Source organism: Cynocephalus volans, chromosome 2 (assembly GCF_027409185.1).
Source record: "Cynocephalus volans isolate mCynVol1 chromosome 2, mCynVol1.pri, whole genome shotgun sequence".
In the NCBI taxonomy this organism is placed as follows: Eukaryota; Metazoa; Chordata; class Mammalia; order Dermoptera; family Cynocephalidae; genus Cynocephalus; species Cynocephalus volans.
In genome coordinates this window covers 205,051,476-205,073,985 of record NC_084461.1, presented here as the reverse complement: position 1 = coordinate 205,073,985, position 22,510 = coordinate 205,051,476, and the positions used below count along the sequence as shown (strand labels likewise).

The 22,510-nt window shown below is 40.1% G+C and overlaps 1 protein-coding gene across 2 annotated transcripts in view; it reads right to left on the bottom strand.

Annotated features, from left to right (window-relative positions):
- The window catches only part of SFI1 (SFI1 centrin binding protein), a 93,405-nt gene that overhangs the window by 13,027 nt on the left and 57,868 nt on the right, over positions 1 to 22,510 (bottom strand). For both annotated transcript variants that reach the window (XM_063087215.1, XM_063087214.1), the window contains exons 13-17: positions 21,364 to 21,461; positions 20,135 to 20,201; positions 16,426 to 16,556; positions 866 to 947; positions 371 to 549 (exon numbers count right to left, since the gene is read on the bottom strand). In XM_063087215.1, coding sequence (XP_062943285.1) covers positions 371 to 549; positions 866 to 947; positions 16,426 to 16,556; positions 20,135 to 20,201; positions 21,364 to 21,461 — 557 coding nt within the window. The remainder of the gene's footprint in view (positions 1 to 370; positions 550 to 865; positions 948 to 16,425; positions 16,557 to 20,134; positions 20,202 to 21,363; positions 21,462 to 22,510) is intronic.

Below are 22,510 nucleotides of genomic sequence, written 5' to 3'. Positions count from 1 at the left end.
GTGCCACAACCTGTCCACTGGCCACAGCTGCTGGTCCTGAAGTGGTCAGCTATCCTCAAATGGGCCCATCAGTCTATTCTCTGGCTATGGTCACTTCGAATGGGCCCCAACAAGTAAGCAGGATGTAGCTGATGGACAGGACCTCCTGGATCCACAGAGCCCTGTTGTGCCCAGCCAGGGGGTACTCTAAGATCCTGTTACTACAGCCTTGAATTTACCCAGACTGTTTCAGGTTGAATTTCTGGAACTTACAACCAGAGTCTAGACTAACACAACACTCTGGATGGGTATTTGGAGCTGATGGTGCTGCCACTATGGTCAAAGCTGGCCTGGGATGAGAAGAACTTCTAAGGCAGAACTGGCCACTCACTCTGTTCTCTGCCCTTGGGCACTCTGCCTCCAGACGCAGAAAGCGTTCCTGAGCTGCCTGTGGCGGTGGTGGGCACAGGCTACTGCTTGCCATTTCCGCTCCTGGTGATGTGTTGCTGCCTGCTGGTGCCATGTGGACCAGGACCGATGCAGAACCTGCTGCTCCGCATGAAGAATGGCCTGAGGCAGGGTGGGAGGAAGAAAACAGAACAAATCAACTAGGAGTGAGGTAAAGAAGATGGAAGAATCTACAGGCCAAGAATAATGACAAAGGCAAAAGAAACAGACATTCAGGAGGTGCCCTAGCCCAGAAGCTGTCCATAAACTCCACGGACAAAGAACATGGATGCCCTGCCCCTGCCTCATGAGTCATAAGCAGGAACCTTTCAGTGTGGGTCTGGTTTTTGTACGACTTCCTGAGAAAGAAAGGTAGTGAGTGCAAGGGCTTGAAATGGGTCCCACCCCTCCAGGCACCTCTTCAGGGAGAGACACTTACCATTCTCTCTGCCAAGTGATTTTCTCGATGCTGAAACATCTTCTGCCACCAGATAGCAAATACTTGCTTCTCTAATGTCTCCCTTAAAAAAAAAAGAAAGTACTTAAAATAAAACAGAAACTCCAACAGAACTAGAAGTTCCAAATAACTGGATTTTTCCTCTTACACCGTGTTATTACATAAAAGGTGAATAAGTTTAGATGATAGAGAAGAAAAGGAAAGAGAAACAGAAGGAAAGCAGACTTCTGTGGACTGAATATCCTCCCCAAATCCATTGAAGCTTGATCCCCATTGCAACAGTGTTAAGAGGGTGGAAAATCAGACTACAGCACTGTTGAATCGTGGGACCTTTAACAGATGACTGGATCATGAGACTGTGCCTTGTGGATGGATTAGTCCGTTTGTGGAGCAATGGGTTAATGGTTTAGTGGGTTGTCGTGGGAGTGGCACTCATAGCTTTTTTTTTTCTTTTGAATTTGTAAGATCTGATCCTTTGCTCAGAATTTTTTTTCTTTTTTTGGTCACTGGCTGGTATGGGACACTCATAGCTTTATAAGGAGAGCGAGTGAGCACACAGAAGAGCTCTTGCCATCCTTGCCATGTGATTGGCTGTGTCATCATGGGACCTTGTAAAGAGTTCCCACCCAGAAGAAGGCCCTCACCAGATACACCTCATGGACTGTGGACTTCTCAGCCTCCCAAACAGTAAGAAATAAATTTCATTTCTTTATAAATTACACAGTCTCAAGTATTTTATAGGTATTATAAGCAACAGAAAATGGACTAATACACAGACAATAACCAAAAAACCAAAAACCCAACATTTTCTTTTTTTTTTAAAAGATGACCAGTAAGGGGATCTTAACCCTTGACTTGGTGTTGTCAGCACCATGCTCTCCCAAGTGAGCCATGGGCCAGCCCCTCAAAACCCAACATTTTCTAAGTTATTTTCAGTATCAGCCAAGCCTTTGCACAGTATGAAAAAGACTCACTCTGAGACCCTGATTAATGAGTTCTTCATTAATTCTAAATTAAATTAACAACACTGATCAGTGATCATTTGTGAATACCTTTTCAGTGGCTGCTTCTACACCAATCCTTGGCAGACTGTTTAAAAACATGGGCCAAGGAGTGACTGCTTCCCACAGGAGTGTCGGGAGCTCTTGCACCCCTTGGCCGGAGAGGGAAAGAGGACACGGATCCACCGCCGCTGGGGGTGTTTGCATTCACGGCTTGCGTGACCATCTTCATGCATCTACAGTGGCCCGGGCAGTATATTCCCATTTTACAGATAGCCTGATGCCCCAGAGCTGGACTGAACTAGAGGTGTTCTAAAACTTGCATCTTTGCTTTTCTGCCATGAGTAGAAGCAGCCTGAGGCCCGCACCAGATGCAGCTGTAGCAGAATCGGCGCAAAGGAACGGCTTCGAAAGGGTGTCTTTACCCTGCTGAGAACCGGGAATCTTCCCCCAACCCACGCGTGTGACCGGCCGGTGCGCTGTGGCCCGCGTCGCAGCTGCAGACGTGGAAACATGGAGGCCTGAGCCGGCGTGCATCACCCCGGGCTGTGGCTGTGGCCGCGGCTTCTGACCCCCCCACCCACCCACCCGTCGTTGGAGCTGGAAGCGAATCAACCCGCGGGCCGAGACAGGGAGACGTCCAGCGGGAGAGGCAGAAGCTCCGCGGAGACCACATGCCCTGTGGGGCCGCCGTCGCACAATCCAGCAGATAGACTTCACTGCCGCCACCCGGCTCCATTCCCAGCCCAGCCCAGTGCGCACAGAGTGGGGAGACATCCGGTAGGGGAGGCGGAGGCTTTGCAGAAACCACACCCTGTGCCGCTGCCACTGCGTGATCCAGCAGGTAGGCTTCACCGCCGCCACCTGGCTTCATTCCCAGTCCAGCCCCCTGCGCACAGAGCAGGGAGATGTCCGGCAGGGGAGGCGGGAACTCCACGGGGTCCATGCTGCTGCCACGCAATCCAGCAGCCCGGCCCAATGTGTATGGAGCACAGCGTGATCCAGCAAGGGAGATAGAAGCTCCGTAGAGTCCACACAATTTGTGGGGGGGCTGCCACCGCGTGATCCAGCAGCAGGTAGGCTTCGCCGCCGCCACCTGGCTCCATCCCAAGCCCAGCCTAGCGCACACAGAGCAGGGAGACATCCTGCAGGGGAAGGAGAAGCTCTGCAGAGACCACACGCTCTGTGGTGCCTCAGCGCATCCCAGCAGCCCAGGCCAGAGCGCACGGAACAGGGAGACGTCCAGCACGGGAGGTGGAAGCTCAGCAGACACCACACACCCTGCAGTACCGCCCCGTGACCCAGCAGCCCAGCAGAGTCCAAGCTGACCAGAGAGGTGGCTCCCCGGAGAGTCCCAAGACCCAAGGCAACCACACACGCAAGGCACTAGTGGCCAACTGAGTAGTCACTGAGGTAGCCATACCAAATTGGCAACCACAGCAACATCTTAGTCAGTCAATAGTGTCAAACCTGTGGACTGTGAAACCTCCTGCCACAATGAATAAACATCAAAGAAAAGATACCAGAAATACAAAAAATCAAGAAAGTACACCACCCAAAGATAATAAATCTCAAGCTCTAGATCCTATAGAACAAGAAGCCCTTGAAATGACTGACAAGGAATTTCGAGTGATAATTCTAAGGAAACTGAATGAGATACAAGAAAACTCAGCTAGACATCATGATGAAACGAGGAAAAGTATACAGGACCTGAAAGAGGAAATGTACAAGGAAATCAATGCCCTGAAAAAAAATGTAGCAGAACTTGCTGAACTGAAGAAGTTATTCAGCGAAATAAAAAACACAACGGAGAGTTTAACCAGCAGGCTTGTCAAAGTTCAAGAGAGAAACTCTGAACTTGAAGATGGGCTGTTTGAAATAACACAAGCAGACAAAAAAAAAAAGAAAAGAAAAGAAAAAAGAATCAAAGGCATTGAAGAAAATCTGAGAGAGATATCAGACAACCTTAAGCACTCAAATATCCGAGTCATGGGTATTCCAGAAGGGGAGGAAAAAGGAGATTGCATTGAAAACATATTCAACAAAATAGTGGCAGAAAACTTCCCAGGTATAGGAAATATCACAGATCTTCAGATCCAAGAAGCTCAACGATCTCCAAACGTATTCAACCCAAAAAGGTCTTCTCCAAGACATGTTATAGTCAAATTGGCAAAACTCAAAGACAAAGAGAGAATCTTAAAAGCTGCAAGAGAGAAGCGTCAAATCACCTATAAGGGAGCCCCAATCAGGCTAACATCAGACTTTTCATCACAAACCCTAAAAGCCAGAAAGGAATGGGATGATATATTCAAAATACTAAAAGACAGAGATTGTCAGCCAAGAATACTCTACCTTGCAAGGCTATCCTTCCGAAATGAAGGGCAAATAGTATATTTCTCAGACAAACAAAAACTGTGGGAGTTTACCACCACACGACCACCCTTGCAAGAAATTCTCAAAAGAGTACTGGGTTTGGTTCCTGAAAAATAACTACCACTGCCATAAAAACCCAAGAAAAATCTAAACCCACTAGTATAATAAAAATGGCATCCATGAAGAGAAAACAAGCAAACAAAAACGCTATCTACAACCTAAGGAACCAACAAACACAGAAACCAAACAGTAAATCAGAAAGCAAGGAAGAAAAGACACCTAAGACAACCAACCAACCAATAAAATGCTAGGAATAAATCAACACCTTTCAATAACAACTCTTAATGTAAAAGGCTTAAATTCCCCAATCAAAAGACACAGACTGGCGGACTGGATTAAAAAGGAGGACCCAACTATATGCTGCCTACAAGAGACCCACCTCACCCATAAAGACTCACATAGACTAAGAGTGAAAGGATGGAAAAAGATTTACCATGCAAACAGAAAAGAAAAACGAGCTGGAGTAGCTATTCTTATATCTGACAAAGTAGACTTTAAACTAAAAACCATAAAAAGAGACAATGAGGGACACTACGTAATGATAAAAGGATTGATCCATCAAGAAGACGTAACAATCATAAATATATATGCACCCAATGTTGGAGCAGCCAGATTTATAAAACAAACTCTATTAGACCTAAAGAAGGAAATAGACTCTAATACCATAATAGCAGGGGACTTGAACACTCCACCGTCAATATTGGACAGATCATCTAGGCAAAGAATCAGCAGAGAAACACAAGATCTAAACAATACTCTAGACCAATTGGACTTGGCAGATATCTACAGAACATTCCATCCAACAACCTCAGAATATTCATTCTTCTCATCAGCACATGGATCATTCTCCAGGATAGATCATATATTAGGTCACAAATCAAGTCTCAACAAATTCAAAAAAATTGGAATTATCCCATGTATTTTCTCAGACCACAATGGAGTAAAACTAGGAAACAATAACAAACGAAATTCTGGAAACTATACAAACACATGGAAATTAAACAGCATTCTACTTAATGACATATGGGTCCAAGAAGAAATCAAGCAGGAAATCAAAAAATTTATTGAAACTAATGAAAATAATGATACATCGTACCAAAACCTGTGGGATACTGCAAAAGCAGTATTAAGGGGGAAATTTATTGCATTAAATGCTCACCTCAGAAGAATGGAAAGATGGCAAGTGAACAACCTAACACTTCACCTTAAAGAACTAGAAAAACAAGAACAATCCAAACCTAAAGTTAGCAGACGGAAAGAAATCATTAAGATCAGAGCAGAACTGAATGAAACTGAAACCCAAAAAACAATTCAAAAGATTAATGATCAAAAAGTTGGTTTTTTGAAAAGATAAATAAAATTGACAAACCATTAGCATGGCTAACAAAAAAAAGAAGAGAGAAGATTCAAATAACAAAATTAGAAATGAAAAAGGTGATATTATAACTGATTCATCTGAAACACAAGGAATCATTCGAGACTACTATAAACAACTATACGCCAAAAAGTTTGAAAATCTGGAGGAAATGGATAAATTTCTGGACACACACAAGCTCCCAAAACTGAGCCATGAAGATGTAAAAAATCTGAACAGACCAATAACAATAAAGGAGATTGAAGCTGTTATCAGAAGGCTCCCAACAAAGAAAAGCCCAGGACCAGATGGATTCACAGCAGAATTTTACCAAACATTCAAAGAGGAATTGACACCAATTCTTTACAAACTATTCCAAAAGATTGAAACAGACGCAAATCTCCCAAACTCATTCTATGAAGCAAACATCATCCTGATACCAAAACCAGGTAAAGATATAACCAAAAAAAGGAAACTACAGGCCGATATCCTTGATGAATATAGATGCAAAAATCCTCACTAAAATACTAGCAAACAGAATACAGCAACACATATGTAAAATTATTCATCACGATCAAGTGGGATTCATCCCAGGGATGCAAGGTTGGTTCGACATATGCAATCAATAAATGTGATACACCATATTAATAAAATCAAACACAAGGATCATATGATCATCTCTATAGATGCTGAAAAAGCATTTGATAAAATTCAACACTCATTCATGACAAAGACCCTCTATAAGTTAGGTATAGACGGAAAGAATCTCAACATAATTAAAGCCATATATGATAAACCCACTGCCAATATCATCCTGAATGGGGAAAAACTGAAAGCTTTTCCTTTAAGAACAGGAACTAGACAAGGATGCCCACTCTCACCACACCTATTCAACATAGTGTTGGAAGTACTAGCCAGAGCAATCAGAGAAGAGAAGGAAATAAAGGGCATCCAGATTGGAAAAGATGAAGTCAAACTGTCCCTGTTTGCAGATGACATAATCCTATATATCGAACAGCCTAAAGCCTCTACAAAAAAACTCTTGGAGGTGATAAATGATTTCAGCACAGTGGCAGGATACAAAATCAACACACAAAAATCAGTAGCATTTCTATTCTCCAATAGTGAACATGCAGAAAGAGAAATCAAGAAAGCCTGCCCATTTACAATAGCAACCAAAAAATAAAATACTTAGGAATTGAGTTAACCAAGGATGTGAAAAATCTCTATAATGAGAACTACTGCTGAGAGAAATTAGAGAGGATACAAGAAGATGGAACGATACCCCATGCTCTTGGATTGGAAGAATCAACATAGTGAAAATGTCCATACTACCCAAAGTGATATACAAATTCAATGCAATCCGCATCAAAATTCCAATGACATTTTTCTCAGAAATGGAAAGAACTATCCAGACATTTATATGGAATAACAAAAGACCACGCATAGCCAAAGCAACGCTGAGCAAAATAAATAAAGCTGGAGGCATAACACTACCTGACCTTAAACTATACTACAAAGCTATAATAACCCAAACAATATGGTACTGGCATAAAAACAGACACACGGATCAATGGAAAAGAATAGAGAATCCAGACATCAACCCACACACCTACAGCCATTTGATCTTTGACAAAGGCACCAAGCCTATACACTGGGGAAGAGACTGCCTCTTTAGTAAATGGTGCTGGGAGAACTGGATATCCATATGCAGGAGAATGAAACTAGACCCATACCTCTCACCATATACTAAAATCAACTCAAAATGGATTAAGGATTTAAATATACACCCAGAAACAATAAAACTTATTAAAGAAAACATAGAGACATTTCAGGAAATAGGACTGGACAGAGACTTCATAAATACGACCCCAAAAGCACGGGCAACCAAAGGAAAAATAAACAAATGGGATTATATCAAACTAAAGAGCTTCTGCACAGCAAAAGAAACAATTAACAGAGTTAAAAGACAACCAACAGATTGGGAGAAAATATTTGCAAAATATACATCTGACAAAGGATTAATATCCAGAATATACAAGGAACTCAAACAACTTTACAAGAAAAAAAAAAGCAACCCAATTAAAAAATGGGCAAAAGAGCTAAGTAGGCATTTCTCTAAGGAAGATATACAAATGGCCAACAGACATATGAAAATATGTTCAACATCACTCAGCATCCAGGAAATGCAAATCAAAACTACACTGAGATACCATCTCACCCCAGTTAGAGTGGCTAAAATCCAAAAGACTCTGAACGATAAATGCTGGCGAGGTTGCGGAGAAAAAGGAACTCTCACACATTGTTGGTGGGACTGCAAAATGGTGCAGCCTCTATGGAAAATGGTATGGAGGTTCCTCAAACAATTGCAGATAGATCTGCCATATGACCCAGCTATCCCACTGTTGGGAATATACCCAGAGGAATGGAAATCATCAAGTCAAAGGTATACCTGTTCCCCAATGTTCATTCCAGCACTCTTTACAATAGCCAAGAGTTGGAACCAGCCCAAATGTCCATCATCGGATGAGTGGATACGGAAGATGTGGTATATCTACACAATGGAATACTACTCAGCTATAAAAACGAATGAAATACTGCCATTTGCAACAACATGGATGGACCTTGAGAGAATTATATTAAGTGAAACAAGTCAGGCACAGAAAGAGAAATACCACATGTTCTCACTTATCGGTGGGAGCTAAAAATAAATAAATAAATTCACACACACACACACACACACACACAGACACAAAAACCAGGGGTGGGGGGTGGGGGGAGAAGACATAACAACTACAATTCCTTAAAGTTGATACGACAAGCAAACAGAAAGGACATTGTTGGGTTGGAGGGTGGAGAGGGAGGAGGGAGGGAGGTTTCGGTAATGGGCCACAATAATCAACCACATTGTATATCGACAAAAGAAAATTAAGAAAAAAATAAATAAATTAAAAAAACAGGGGCCAGTCTGAGTGGAGCCTCCAAGGCTGACTGAGCAGGTCTGAGGTGGACCCCAGGAAAGAGTACTTTAAAACTAGTGTTCCAGGTGAATTAGAAAGGTAGACAGGTTTGGAAACCACTGCTTTGTCAACTCTGCCTAGGCCTACCTGCTCACTATTAATGACATCAAATCCTGCAAAAGCAGTGCTGGGACAACTGATCGATAGCCACTAAGGGCTACATATTGGCAAAGTCATGAGGACCTATGCTGGGTGCTAGGGGAGATTGCTCCTCTGGGATTTAACACATGAAGCACATCACTCAAAACAGAGTTCTACTTCCAGCTATCACACAATCACTGGTCCTTGACCCATACTCCAGCCATATATTATAAAATTAGACAAGATATATGAGGCAACTGTTTTCTGGCAGTGGACAACAAGCAGTGCAGATTTTGATGCTTGAGAGATGGAAAACATGCAAGGGGAGCTCCTAGGCCACCCAGGCTTTCTGCCTGAGGGCACTTTCTGGGCAGTGAGAGGGAGGGAGGCCAAGCAGAGTATGACAGTCTCACTGAGCTGAGGAGGCAGAGACTGGAGTTCAACACTGCTAAAGGGGCTGGAATGTGGGAGCAGGGTACTGGAACGGAGGGAGCTGAGCAGAGGGGAATAACCAGAATTTTACTGAGGTTGTCCCAGGTCCTCTGATGATGGCTGCACATGCAGACTCCCGGAGGCTGAGCAGAGAGTAGCTGCTACAGGGCTAAGAGCTAAACAGAGATGCCAGAGGTTGGACAGAACTGGGAGATGGAGTTCTGGCCCACCCAGAGTGGAGAGACCATAAACAAAAGCTGAGATCATTTATCTCCAGTTGACCTGTATTATAAAAACGCTAAAGAATTATCTTCAGGAGGAGGAAAATGATGCAGAAGAAAATGCAAATCTACAGGAAGAAACACAGAACACTGGAAATGGAAAATATGTGGGTAAATAGAAAAGACTATATTTTTTTCTTCTCTTTTATTTTTAAAAAGAATATTGATTGTTTAAAGCAAAAATAGTAACACTATATTGTGAGGTAAAATATATGTATAGTAGACATAAAATGACATAGTATGACAACAAATACCATCAAGCATGGGGAGGAAATGGAATTTCACTGTTTTTATGTTCTTACATTTAAAATGAAGTGGTATGTTGATTCTAAACAGAACTGTAATAAGTTAAGGATACATATTGTAATCCCTAGAGCAACAATTAAAAAACTACACATGATACAAAGCCAAAAAGTCAATGCAGGAAGTAAAATAAAATATAAAAAATTTTAAATGAACTCTAAACAAGGCAGAAAAAGAAGAAGAAACAAACAAAAAATAGATGTGGACTTTAGCCCTACTATATCAGTGATTACACTAAATATAAGTGAACCAAACACTCCAATTAAAACACAGATTGTCAGACTGGATAAAAAATTAAAACACTATTATATATTGTTTATAGGAGACATGCTTTATTAAATATGCAAGATAAATTGGAAGTAAAAGAGTGGAGAAGTAAGAGTGAGAAACCACACAAACAGTAAACATTTTAAAAAGCTGGTAAGGATATATTAATATAAGTCAAAGTAGACTTTGAGAAAAGAAATATTCCCCAAAATAAAGATATATCAAAATGATAAAAGGTACAATTAATCATGAAGATATAAAAATCCAAAATGTACATGTACAAATAACACAGCTTCTAAACACATGAACAACACTGACAGTATTACTGAAAGAAACAGACAAATCTATAATCAGTGTTGGATATTTCTAGCACTGCTCTCTAGTAATTGATAGAACAAATAAACCAAAAATTTGTAAAGATATAGAAAATTTGAGGATGATTATCAGCCAACTTGATCTAATAGATATTTATAGAACACTACACCCATCAGCTGTGGTATAAACATTCTTCTTAAGTGCACATGGAATGTTCACCAGTATAAACCTCATATATCGATCCATAAAATAAATTTGAATACACAAAAGCTGAACTCATACAATGTTCTCTAGGCCACAGGGGAATTAAATTAGAAATTTAAAATAATAATATATCAAGAAAATTCCTAAATATTTGAACATCAAACAACACACTTCTAAATAAACCATAGGTCAAGGAAGAAATCATAAGGGAAATTAGAATATATTTTAAACTGAATGATAATGAAAATACAACATATCAGAATTGGTGGAATAAGCTAAAATAGAAGGAAACCCTATATCTCAAAATGCTTATATTAGAAAAGAAAGATTTAAAAATAATGTAACAAAAAAAATTGATGATCTATACCTCCACTTTAAGAAGACAGAAAAAAGGCAAATTAATCCAAAGTAAGTAGAAAGAATATAAAGAGCTAAAATGAATTAATGAAATGTAAAAAATAAAAAATTTGGCAAAGTAAAAAGTTTGATTTTTAAAAAATGGATAAATCCCTACTAGGCAAGACTGAGTTAAAACAAACAAACAAAAAAGGAAAAACAAATTAACAAAATCAGGAATGCCAGAGGTTGTATCATTACAGATTCTACAGACATTAAAAAGATAAGGCACCTATGAACAGCTTTTATTTGACAGCTGAGATGAAATTTTAAAATTCCTTGAAAAGCAGAGAGCTTATCAAAATTGACACAAAAAGAAATAGAAACTCTTAGTAGCTCTACACCTATTTACAAAATTAAATCTATAGTCAAAAACCTTCCCATATGGCCAGCCCGTGGCTCACTTGGGAGAGTGTGGTGCTGATAATACCAAAGCCACAAGTTTGGATCCCTATATAGGGATGGCCAGTTAGCTCACTTGGGAGAGCATGGTGCTGACAACACCAAGTCAAGGGTTAAGATCCCCTTACTGGTCATCTTTTAAAAAACAACAACCAAAACAACACAAACAAAACCAAACAAAAAAAACCCAAATGGTGCTGGAAAAACCTGATAAATATATAGAAAAAAATAAACCTTGACACCTACTTCACACCACACACAAAAAAATAACACAAGATAATCATAGATCAATGTTAAGTGTTAAACCTATAAAGCTTCCAGAGAAAATGTAGGAAAATATCTTTTGAAATCTTGGAGTAGTAAATATTTCTTAGAGAGAATCCCAAAATCACTAAACATAAAAGAAAAAATTGATAGATTGGATTGTATCAAAATCAAATACTTCTCAAATACTGTTTATTTATTTCAAAATATATATAACCAGCTACTTTGCTCTCAATTAAAAAAAAAATACTGTCAGAAAATGAAAACGAGAGCTGACTGATTAGCTTAGTTGGTTAGAACACAGTGTTATAAACACTAAAGTCAGGGGATCGGATCCCACTACTGGTCAGCCACCAAAAAAAAAAAAAAAAAGAAAGAAAATGAAAACAAAAAGACAAGGCACAGACTGGAAGAAAATATTTCCAATACCAATACATCTATCCAACAAAGGATTTGTATACGGAATACATAAAGATCTTCTGCAAATCAATAATAATTTTTTTGAAAGATACATAACCCTCCATGGGTCCTCCCTAATAAATAAAAGTGAAAAATGAGAGGAAAAAGTGAAACAAAAAACAAAAGATTTTTTTTTTTTAAAGATATATTACCCAATTTTTTAAAAAACTAGGGAAAAGACTTAAACATATACTTCATAAAAGAAGATACAAATGGTTAAATACATGATAAAGGTCAAAAGAGTGAAATCCTATCTGGGATTCAAAGAATGAAAATCAGCTCAGACTCAAGAATAAAAACAGCCCTACCATTAATCAGACTGGGAGGACAGATGCAGAAAAAGCCAGTTGCAAAGAAACACTGTTTCTCCCAAGGTCATGCAGCAGCTGTAAAATGCCATAAAGACCTCCTTTCTTTGAGTGATTATTGCTTCTTACCAATGATGTCCCAGGCATGCTTTGCTTTTTTCACTGAGGATATCCATGATAGTACTCAACCCCTAGTGAATCCTGGTTTCTCCCAATCATGCCTCAGAAACAGCAAGCAATCCAAAACTGATCACTGTTTCTCTATGACCTTGAGGGAGTTTGGATGTGTTCTCTCCTCCAAAACTCATGTGAAAATCTGATCCCTAATGTAGCAGTGCTGGAAGCTGTTTGAGTCATGGGAACGGATCCCAATTAATGCTCTCTCTGGGGGGTGGGTGTCCTGAGTGAGATCTCACTCATTTATTAGAATCCTGTGGGAACCAAAACTTTACAAAAGACACTTTGCTCTGGTAGAATAACATTCCAAAATTATTCTACCATTCTCTCCTTGGGACAGTCAATGACTTGTCAAACTACAGGCTTCTGCTCCAGGCTAATTAGGCTTTTTTCCTTTCTTTTTAATGAGGGTTAACAAGGTGCCCAACATCATTAGTCATCTGGGAAATGCGACAGAATTTCGCACCCATTAGAATGGCTAAATTAAAAAGACTGATAATATCAAGTGCAGGTGAGGATGTTGAGCAACCAGAATTCTCATATGAATTTTCTCATATTCTCATATTGCTGGTAAAAGTATAAAATGATAAATACCATATGTTCTCACTTATTCGTGGGAGCTAAAAATAAATAAATAAATACGCAAACAAATGGGGGTGGGGAAGAAGACAGAACAATCACAATTCTTTGAATTGTTAAGACAAGTGAACAGATATAATGTTGATGGGTGGGAGGGAGGGGGGAAGGGAGGAATCGGTAAAGGGACACAAAAATCAACTACATTGTATAAATGTGTATATATACATATATGTATATACATATCAACTATATGTATAAAAAAGATACAAAATAACTTCTAATGAAAAGTAAAGTATATGATAAAAACTATTTTAAAAAAGTATAAAATGATAAAACCATCTATAATGTTAAACATATACCTATCCTATAATCCAGAAGTCTACTTCTAGGTATCTATCCAAGAGAAATGAAAACATACACCCACTAAAACAAATGTTCACAGCAGCTTTATTCATAAGGCCTCAAACTGGAAACAACTCATATGTGAAAATGGATCAATATATTGTCATATTTATACAACAGAATACTACTCAGAAAATAAATACTGAACTACTAACACATGGGACAACATGGCTCAATCTCAAAAACATTACGCTGAAGTTTAAAAGAAGCCAGACATAAGGGAGTACATACTGTATGATCCCATTATATAAAGTTCAAAAATATGCAAAACTAATCTAGGATGACCAAAATCAGAACAGTGATTACCTGTGGGGGTGACTGACTGGAAGGGGAGACAAGAGAACTTTCTGGGGTGACGGAAATGTCTATATCTTGATTGGAGTGTTGATTATCCTTATCCTGGTGTACAATTTGTGAAAACCTATCAAACTGTTTACCTAACATCTGTGCCTTTCACTATATATAAATTTTATCTCAATTAAAAAAAAAAAGAAACTAATTTTGTCTCATCCTCAGTATATTTCACTGGAGGGTTAATAAATTATCATTGTTAGTCATAATTCATGAGATTCCACCTAAATTCTGTCTATTCCTAAAGCATTAAGAAAATACCATAAGAGTATAGAAGATACATATTCATTTGGAACTTTAATTTGCTAAACTCCAAACTAACCCTATGAGTATCAACTTACCATGAGAGTCACAAATTGAACCAATTCCGGGGACTAGAGGCATAGTTAATATTTTGTGCTGGGCACTCTGCTTGTGTTTTACATATACTTGTATTATCCCATTTAGTTTTCATGACAACCCTGTGAGATAGGGACAATTATCAAGTCATCTCCATTTTAGATTGTAGAGGACTGAGGCTCAGAGACTGAGTGGCTTGCCCAGGGTCACAAAGCCCTCAAGCAGTAGGGCAAAGGTCTGTACTCAGGCCTGTCCAGCTTCCAAACCACTCTCAATCACTTTGCTCCCTCATGAACCAGGAAGACAGGAACCTAAAAACTATGTTTTCTAAAAAGGTTCAACCGAACCAAAACAGGACAAAATCTAGATCAGGCCTTCACCATCCTTCAAGCCTCCTGGCTATTCCCCGCCTCCAATTCATCCTCCACCCTTTTGTCTCCCGAATGATAGTTCTAAAATCACCCAAGCCTGCTCCTCAGCAAAAATCCTTTTAGGGGCTCCTCTTGGCTACTTTTATTATTATTATTATTATTATTATTATTATTATTATTATTATTATTATTATTATTATTTATTTATTTATTATTGGCAGCTGTCTGGTATGGGGATCCAAACCTTGACCTTTCTGTTATAACACCATGCTCTAAATGAGCTAACCGGCCAGCTCCTCTTGGCTACTTTAAAGGTACCCTCAATTTTTGGTCCCCACAGCATGCAAGTTACCAAAAAGCAATAGAACCAAGCATGACTACTTGTTTGTAAAGGAAACAAAGGGGTGTGCATGTGTGTGTACTGAAGCCATTTTCTGAATGAATCTTATACCACACCATAATACAAGAACCAGGTAAAGGCGAAGCCACTCTGTCTGCAGGAGGAGCTGTCCTCTTGTCAGCCTCTTTTCCCTTTGGCCACTCCCTAAAAATATCTCCTTGGACTCTGCTAAGGAGGCCCAGAATTCTGGCTGATCCTCTCAATCTAGCATTTGGAGTCCTCCAAATTCAAGATCACTACAACTTCTCCCTATGCATGCCCCTCTCTCGCATCTCTCTGCCCTACCTTGATGTATATTGTACTCAGGGTATTCTCCAAAACTGTTACTTTACTGGTTCCATGCACCGGCTCAAAAATCTGTGGATTATGTGTGGATAGGATCAGTCCAGTCACTTCACTCTGGCCCTCCTCTTCTTGCCCACTCTGGCCATCCCTCCTCACCCCCTCGGCTCACAAGAAGCCTCCCCAGGTACTTCAAAGCTCCCTAGCCACCCTCAGTACTAGCTCTGAGCTCTAGAAGAACTGTGGTTTACATAATTGAGGACAATGGATCTACTCTCTTGAACTGTGTTTCAATTGTTTCTTGTGTATCAGTCTTACCACTTCACAAAAATTTAAAGCTCCAACGAAGTCATCAAAAAGATCTTCCTTTTGATCAAGTAGAAAACACCTGGACTTTGGAATCGGAGATGTGAATTTAAACCCTGGCTCTGCCACTTACTGGCTGTAAGTAATTTATCATTTTGAACCTGTTTTCTCGGGACTGCTGTGAGAAGGAAATTATTAGTGAAGATAATGATGTCATAGGAGGAATGAGCTTATATATTTGTTTTCTTTCTTCCATTACACAATGCCCACTGCAGTGGCAGACACACAGTTGGTGATTAATAATTTCCCCATAATGTTCCACCAACATGTAATAAGGACCTGCTGTGAGCAAGTTTGCCCCAGTGGGAGCTAAAAAGATATAGCTCTGCTCCTTGACCTTTCTAGTTTTGTTTATGACTATAATTTCAAGACTTCAAAAAGCCAGGTCTAGCAGAACAGGAACTGGTTCAGGGAAATCACACTCAAGAATGCCTGCCAAGGTGATACAAGGTCCCACCACGCTCTGATCCAGCAAGCTAATGGGCAGCTTTAATGGAGCTCTCAGTGGCTTGTAAAGAGGATAGGGGCATAAAACACAAGCTGTTTTGAAAGCACTTAAACTAAAGATGAACAAAAGTTTTCCCAGGGGAAATACTGGCTTTTTTTCCTGTTAGATGAAATCAATGAGCCCACATTATTGAAGAACCAGAGCATGAGGGGCTGGGAGGGTGAAAAGCAAAGCAAATGAGCTGTGTGTTCAGCAGAGTTAGACTTGGGACACCTGCCCCAGTGCAGATAGGAGCTGCAAACCATACCTGTGAAAACGTGTTGCTCTTGCATCAAGGACACTTTCCTTCTGGCGCCATCGCCAAAGTCTATTCCATGCGTGGAAGACAGCAGTCAGGGTTCTCTGCTGGAAATGACCATCTGCTCTGGCCTGTAGCAGCTAAAGTAAAACAACAAATTGCTTTTGTACTTTAATTTTTACCTTTCAGGGTCACACTCTTGAGGGAAGATTGCTTCTTATAACATTCAGGAAAAGATGAAAATCATAATTTTTGATCTTTGCCAATATGCTACATGAAAAATATGATAAATGAAAAATTTTCACTTCTTTAATTAAAAGTGGGTTAAGTATCTCTTCATATATATACATACACATACACACACACTTTTATATATATTTACCTAAAGTTTTTTTCCTATGGCTTAGATATTCATACCCATTGCCTGTTTACTGTCGGTATTTAACTAACTCAATGACATATATGGGCTGTTTGAACCTTAAAAAATTTATTAGTTCTTTGTCATGTGTGTTATAAATATAAATATTATTCCCATCCTATAATATGTCTTTTGATTTTGTTTATTTGCCATACAGATTATTTTATAAATTTTTTTTGGTGGTTAGCCAGTATGGACATCTGAACCCGTGACCTCAGTGTTATACGGCTACACTCTAACCAACTGAGCTACCAGCCTTTATGTAATTATTAAAGGTTACCATTTCACTGTGAAGACAGACAACTGACATAGGAATATATATACCTCTATGATCCAAAATTTTGGGGGGAAAAAGCATATATGCATGTATAGAGACTTTAAAAACATGGCTGAAGATACTTTGATCCTCCTTCATTAAGTCCCCTCCCTTGACTCTGGATGGGACAGTGGCTGCTTTGACCAATACAGCATGTTGACAGTGACAATATGTGACTTCCAAGACTACATAAAGGGCCATACAGATTCTTCCTCATTCACTGGAACACTCACTATTAAGCCCTGATGTCTGATTACCCCAAGGCCACCATGCTATAAGAAAGCCCAAGCCTCACAGAGAGGCCACATATAGGCTCCCTGATTAACACCCTCAGCTGAGCCCAGTCTTCAAGTCATTCAGTCCAATAACTAGACCTGTGTGTGAAGAAACTTCTAGATGATTCCAAACGCCCTGCCATTAGAATCTTCCTAGCTGAAGTTTCAGTAATCATGGAGCAGAGATCAGCCATCCCCACTATGTCCTGTCTCAATTTTAGAACAAAAGAATCCTTAAGCATAATAGAATGGTGGTTGTTTTATGCCACTGAGTTTGGGATGATTTTTTTCTTTTTTTTTTGTCTTTTTGTGACCGGTAAGGGGATCGCAACCCTTGGCTTGGTGTCGCCTGCACCGCGCTCAGCCAGTGAGCGCACCGGCCATTCCTATATAGGATCTGAACCCGCGGCGGGAGCACCGCTGCGCTCCCAAGCGCCGCACTCTCCCGAGTGCGCCACGGGGCCGGCCCTTGGGATGATTTTTTACATGGCAACAGATGATCAGAACAATATGCTTATATGAGTACACAACACTCTACCCACACAGAGGAAAAAAAGATACCAGGTTTACTCACCAAATGTCATCTTAACAGGCAAGACCATGAGTTGTTTTTTTTTTTTCTTTATGTCTTTCTACACTTTCCGAATTCTCTGTAATGTCTATACATTATTTTTCTTTTTACTTTTTATTGTGGGCATTTTCATATATAAACAAAAGTAGAAGCAACAGTATAATGAATCCACATGACCCTAACACCTAGCTACAACAATTAGCAAACATTTTTCCATTCTGTATATATTACTTTTTAAATTAAAAATTAGTAAGTTTATTAGTGATTAGTAAATACATTACTTTTTAAAAAGAAAGAAACCCACAATAAATAACATTTTTATTGTCTCCTAAAATAGAAAGAGCTGATGTGCTCTTGGGATACCTATACCAGGAGATGACATATAGATTGTTAGCTAAAGATTTAAAAACAACAACTAACCAGTGCTCTATTTTTCCCTGCTCTGCCTTCAAAAACAGGCCATGCCAGAGCAGTGTGAGAGATAAGAACACTAACCCGGGACTCTCCACCAACACTGGGCCCCTGTGTCAAGGGGAGTTCTTTCTTTCCAGAAGGGAAACGAAAAAGATCTGTTTCCTTTTCATCTTGAATAAATACAACCTTTCAACCCTGGCACTCAGTCTTTTTCTAAAAGGCCTCCCTATATTCTGTTGAGCTTGCATTAAATGAATTTAAGAGAACAGGTCCTTTCAGAAACAGGCGCATAATCCAAAGGGATGTTGAAGAATGCAGTGAGTGTAAGCATTTCCTAGGTGTGGAAGGCAAGGGTGATACAAAAACAAGCCATACCCTGGGTTATAGTACCATCCAAACTCCAAAAACCGCGATGATCCTTGGGAGAAACTCTGACATGATCAATGGCAATTCGTTCATTTGTTCATTTGTGCATTCATTCATCCAAATATCAGTCGGTACTTACCCTATGCCAAGCATTGTGTTCGGCTAAGGAGAAGAAAGAGACAGGCTGTACCCTCAAGGAGCTCACAGCCTGACAGGAGAGAAAGGCTAGTAAAGCTATGCAAATAGGAGTTGGCTGGGCTGGGGGAGGAGGTAACACCTGAGCTGAAAGGGTAGTAAGGAATAGAGAACTGCAGGTACAGTGAGAAGCAGGAGAGCAGAGTACATTCAGGGAACAACTCACAGTTTAATTGGACAGAGTACAGTTGTAAAGGAACAGAGTGATAACGGGAAAGGGGAGAGAAATAGATAGGGACTAACTCCCAAAGGAGTTGTATGCCGCACTAAACATTTGTATTCTATCCCAAAACTATGGGGATCCAGCCAAAATCTTTAGGTTTACTTGCTACACTCTAGCAGAAGATGGAGATGGGGGTGGGGAGGGGAGCACAATTAAATAACTGGGAGGAGTTTGGTTTCTGTCGTCCTGTTTCACTGCCACAGATGGCCAAAAGGGTCACTTCTCACAGCAATGCCCATGCAGGCATCATCAACTGAACACACATTCTCACTAAGCCTGAATGTGATTCCAAGTCCTTCTTAGTTCAGCATTCCAGACAGCTACTCACAATTATTAGAACTGGCCTGCAAGATCAAACTTATCTGCTACCTGGTGCTAAATTACAAACCCTGTGAGAGCAGGAATTTTGTCTACTTTATAGCACAGTTGTATCCTCAGTGCTTAACAGTGTCTGAGGCATAGCAATTGCTTAGTAAGTAAGTAATTCTTAAATGGAACCGAATCTATCTTTCTTAATCTGCCTTCGTTAATTCATCACCTTGACTCCTGCCTCCTCCACCCACTGGGGTACACATGTCGCACACTGTTTAGCACTGGGCTATAGAACTTATGCTCTGCATCCCTCCTGATGGTCCCACTGGGTGACGGGCTGGCTAACTCATATAATAAATGAATGTGAATAAAGGTGTGAACAGCTGGTAAGAGCTCACTACTTTCAGAGAGCACCTGCATTTTCACAGCAGATGAAAGAATGGGAGCTACACAGTCTTTTTGACATCACTAGTGGGGACTGGAGGAAATAACTTTGAGCTTTCACAGTACCCTCTCTTGCAAATCAGAACAAGACCTCCCGGCACAGGTCTTTTCCAAGAATCTTTCCAAAGTAAACGAATCGAAGAATGTAAACCCGTACAGCTATCTGCTAAAACATACTTCATACCTGCTTACATCGCCTCTTCTGAGTATACTGTAACCACAACTTGATACACTTGTGTAGCAATGTTATCCTGAAATAAAACACAGAACACCAAGATACTGCCCTTGAGGTTTCAGGTTTCCAAAATTTCATTTTGTTTTTACAGCAGATAAAATGGGTATAGTTATTTCTTGAGAGTTAAAGCCACCTCGTGGGCTTACTAGTTTCATTCTAGGAGATAAGGAAACAAAAACCTGATATCTACATGAAATCTGTCAACCCCTGATTTTGGACTGTGGATTGCCTAAAAATTCTGATGACCTTCTTGTAAAACTAATTAGGCCAACACCCACAGTATATCTGGCACTTAGGAAATATGTAGGAAATACCCCAGATATCCTGAATTTTCTGGTTTTATAGTCAAGCTCTGGGGCTTGTTTAGAACTACCTGGGTCTGTGACATGCGCTCTTTCATAAAGTGATTTGAGAGTGAGAGCCACACTCAGTTTTTTAAACCAGGATTTAGAATAATGATATACCTTGATAACTCTGAATTGAGTCAGTTAAACACTGGCATTCTCACTGACTCATTTAAAAAAAATGCTCCAAAATTGGGCTTATAACTATGCAAATTAAGTTGGTTATACTCTGGGGAGCGGAGAGGGAGGGAGGGAAGAGAAGGAGAGGATTTGCTGAACATTTCTGGCAGCAAGAAAGTTAATGGTGGTTACCTCTGAGGAGTAAAACTCAGGAGTTGTAGGAAGGAGGCCAGGCAACTTTTATTTTCACTTTATACCTTCCTTCCTATCCATTCTTGAGTTTGCCTTACAGATATGTAGTGCTTTTATTTATTTATTTTAACTGGATGATTAGCCCTAAAAAACTGAGGACACTCTCTGCACTCTTCAAGATTGAGCCACAAATAGCCAGCTAGCCTGGCCCTTTTCTTCATAATTTCTAAGATGTGAACATCACAAATGCCTGAAAGATTGAGGCAGTGAGCTAGGCACACACTTCAGACTATGGTGGCTAAGAACCAGTATAAATATCCTCATTCTACCTCTTATCTGATCAGCCAAAAATGAAATGCAAATTCAGGAACCACTGGTTTACAGCAGGCCCCCTGTCCCCAAAAGGTCTTTCTGAATCTGTCGCATTAACTCATGGAAGGGTAAGCAATCTCTCCTGGAAAACAGTGAGTCAGAGTCACAAGGTGTCCATGGAGAGCCCAAGGATGACGCCAGAGTCCCTACCTGTAGTGGTCCCAGGCAGCGTGCAGTAAGGGGAGCTGCTCTCTTTCCTCCCTTTGCTCAATTCGAGATTGCCAGAGGTTCCAGAACCTGCGCAGCAGCTGAAATAAGACAGGAAGGAAATGGAGGTTCACTTACCCTATTAGGTAGTGAATTCTTACTCCAACAGATCATGAGCTCCCCGAAAGCAGGAATTACCTCAATTTGGAGCAGCCAACACAACATATGCTTACAAAATAATAATGGCTGAGCTATGGAATGACTCTGGGCCAAAGTAAAAGGCAAATGGATGGTTCTTCCCATCTACAGATATCTAGATGAAGAAGTTATTCCTAATCTGGGCTTCACAGAAGACAATGCCTCTTTAAAAAGTCATTTTAGAAATTAAAACTGACCTTTTCGCATATTAGCTCCTATGCAGTAGTCTTGCCAACATTAACTTCAATCTAATAAAGCCCTTAGATCTAACTTCCAGTTTAGAGGAACTACATAGAATAAAGGAAAATCAAATGACATCAAAAGGAAACAATCAGATAAATCAGGAATAAAGAACATTGTACAAAATAACTGACCCGTCCTTCACAAAAAGTCAATGTCATTAAAAAATAGTGTGTGTTATGCTGAGTGATATAAGCCAGTCACAAAGAAATATTGTAGGGCCGAGCCCGTGGCGCACTCGGTAGAGTGCTGCGCTGGGAGCGCGGCAACGCTCCCGCTGCGGGTTCGGATCCTATATAGGAATGACCGGTGCACTCACTGGCTGAGTGCCGGTCACGAAAAAAAAAAAAAAAAAAAGAAATATTGTATGATTCCACTTAAAAGGTTGCTAGAGTAGTCAGATTCATAGAGATAGAAGGTAGAACAGCAGTTGCCAGGGGCTGAGGGGAAAAAGAATGGGGGGTTATTGTGGTTTTTTGGGTGGCTGGCTGGTACGGATATCTAAACTGACGACCTTGGTGTTATAAGGCTGTGCTTAACCAACTGAGCTAACTGGCAAGCCCAGGTTATTTTTAATGGGTACAGTTTCAGTTTTGCAAGATGAAAAAAGTTCTGGAGATGGATAGTGGTGATGGCTGCACAACAATGTGAATGTACTTAATGTCACTGAACTGTACATTTAAAAATGGTTAAGATGATAAATTTTATGTGT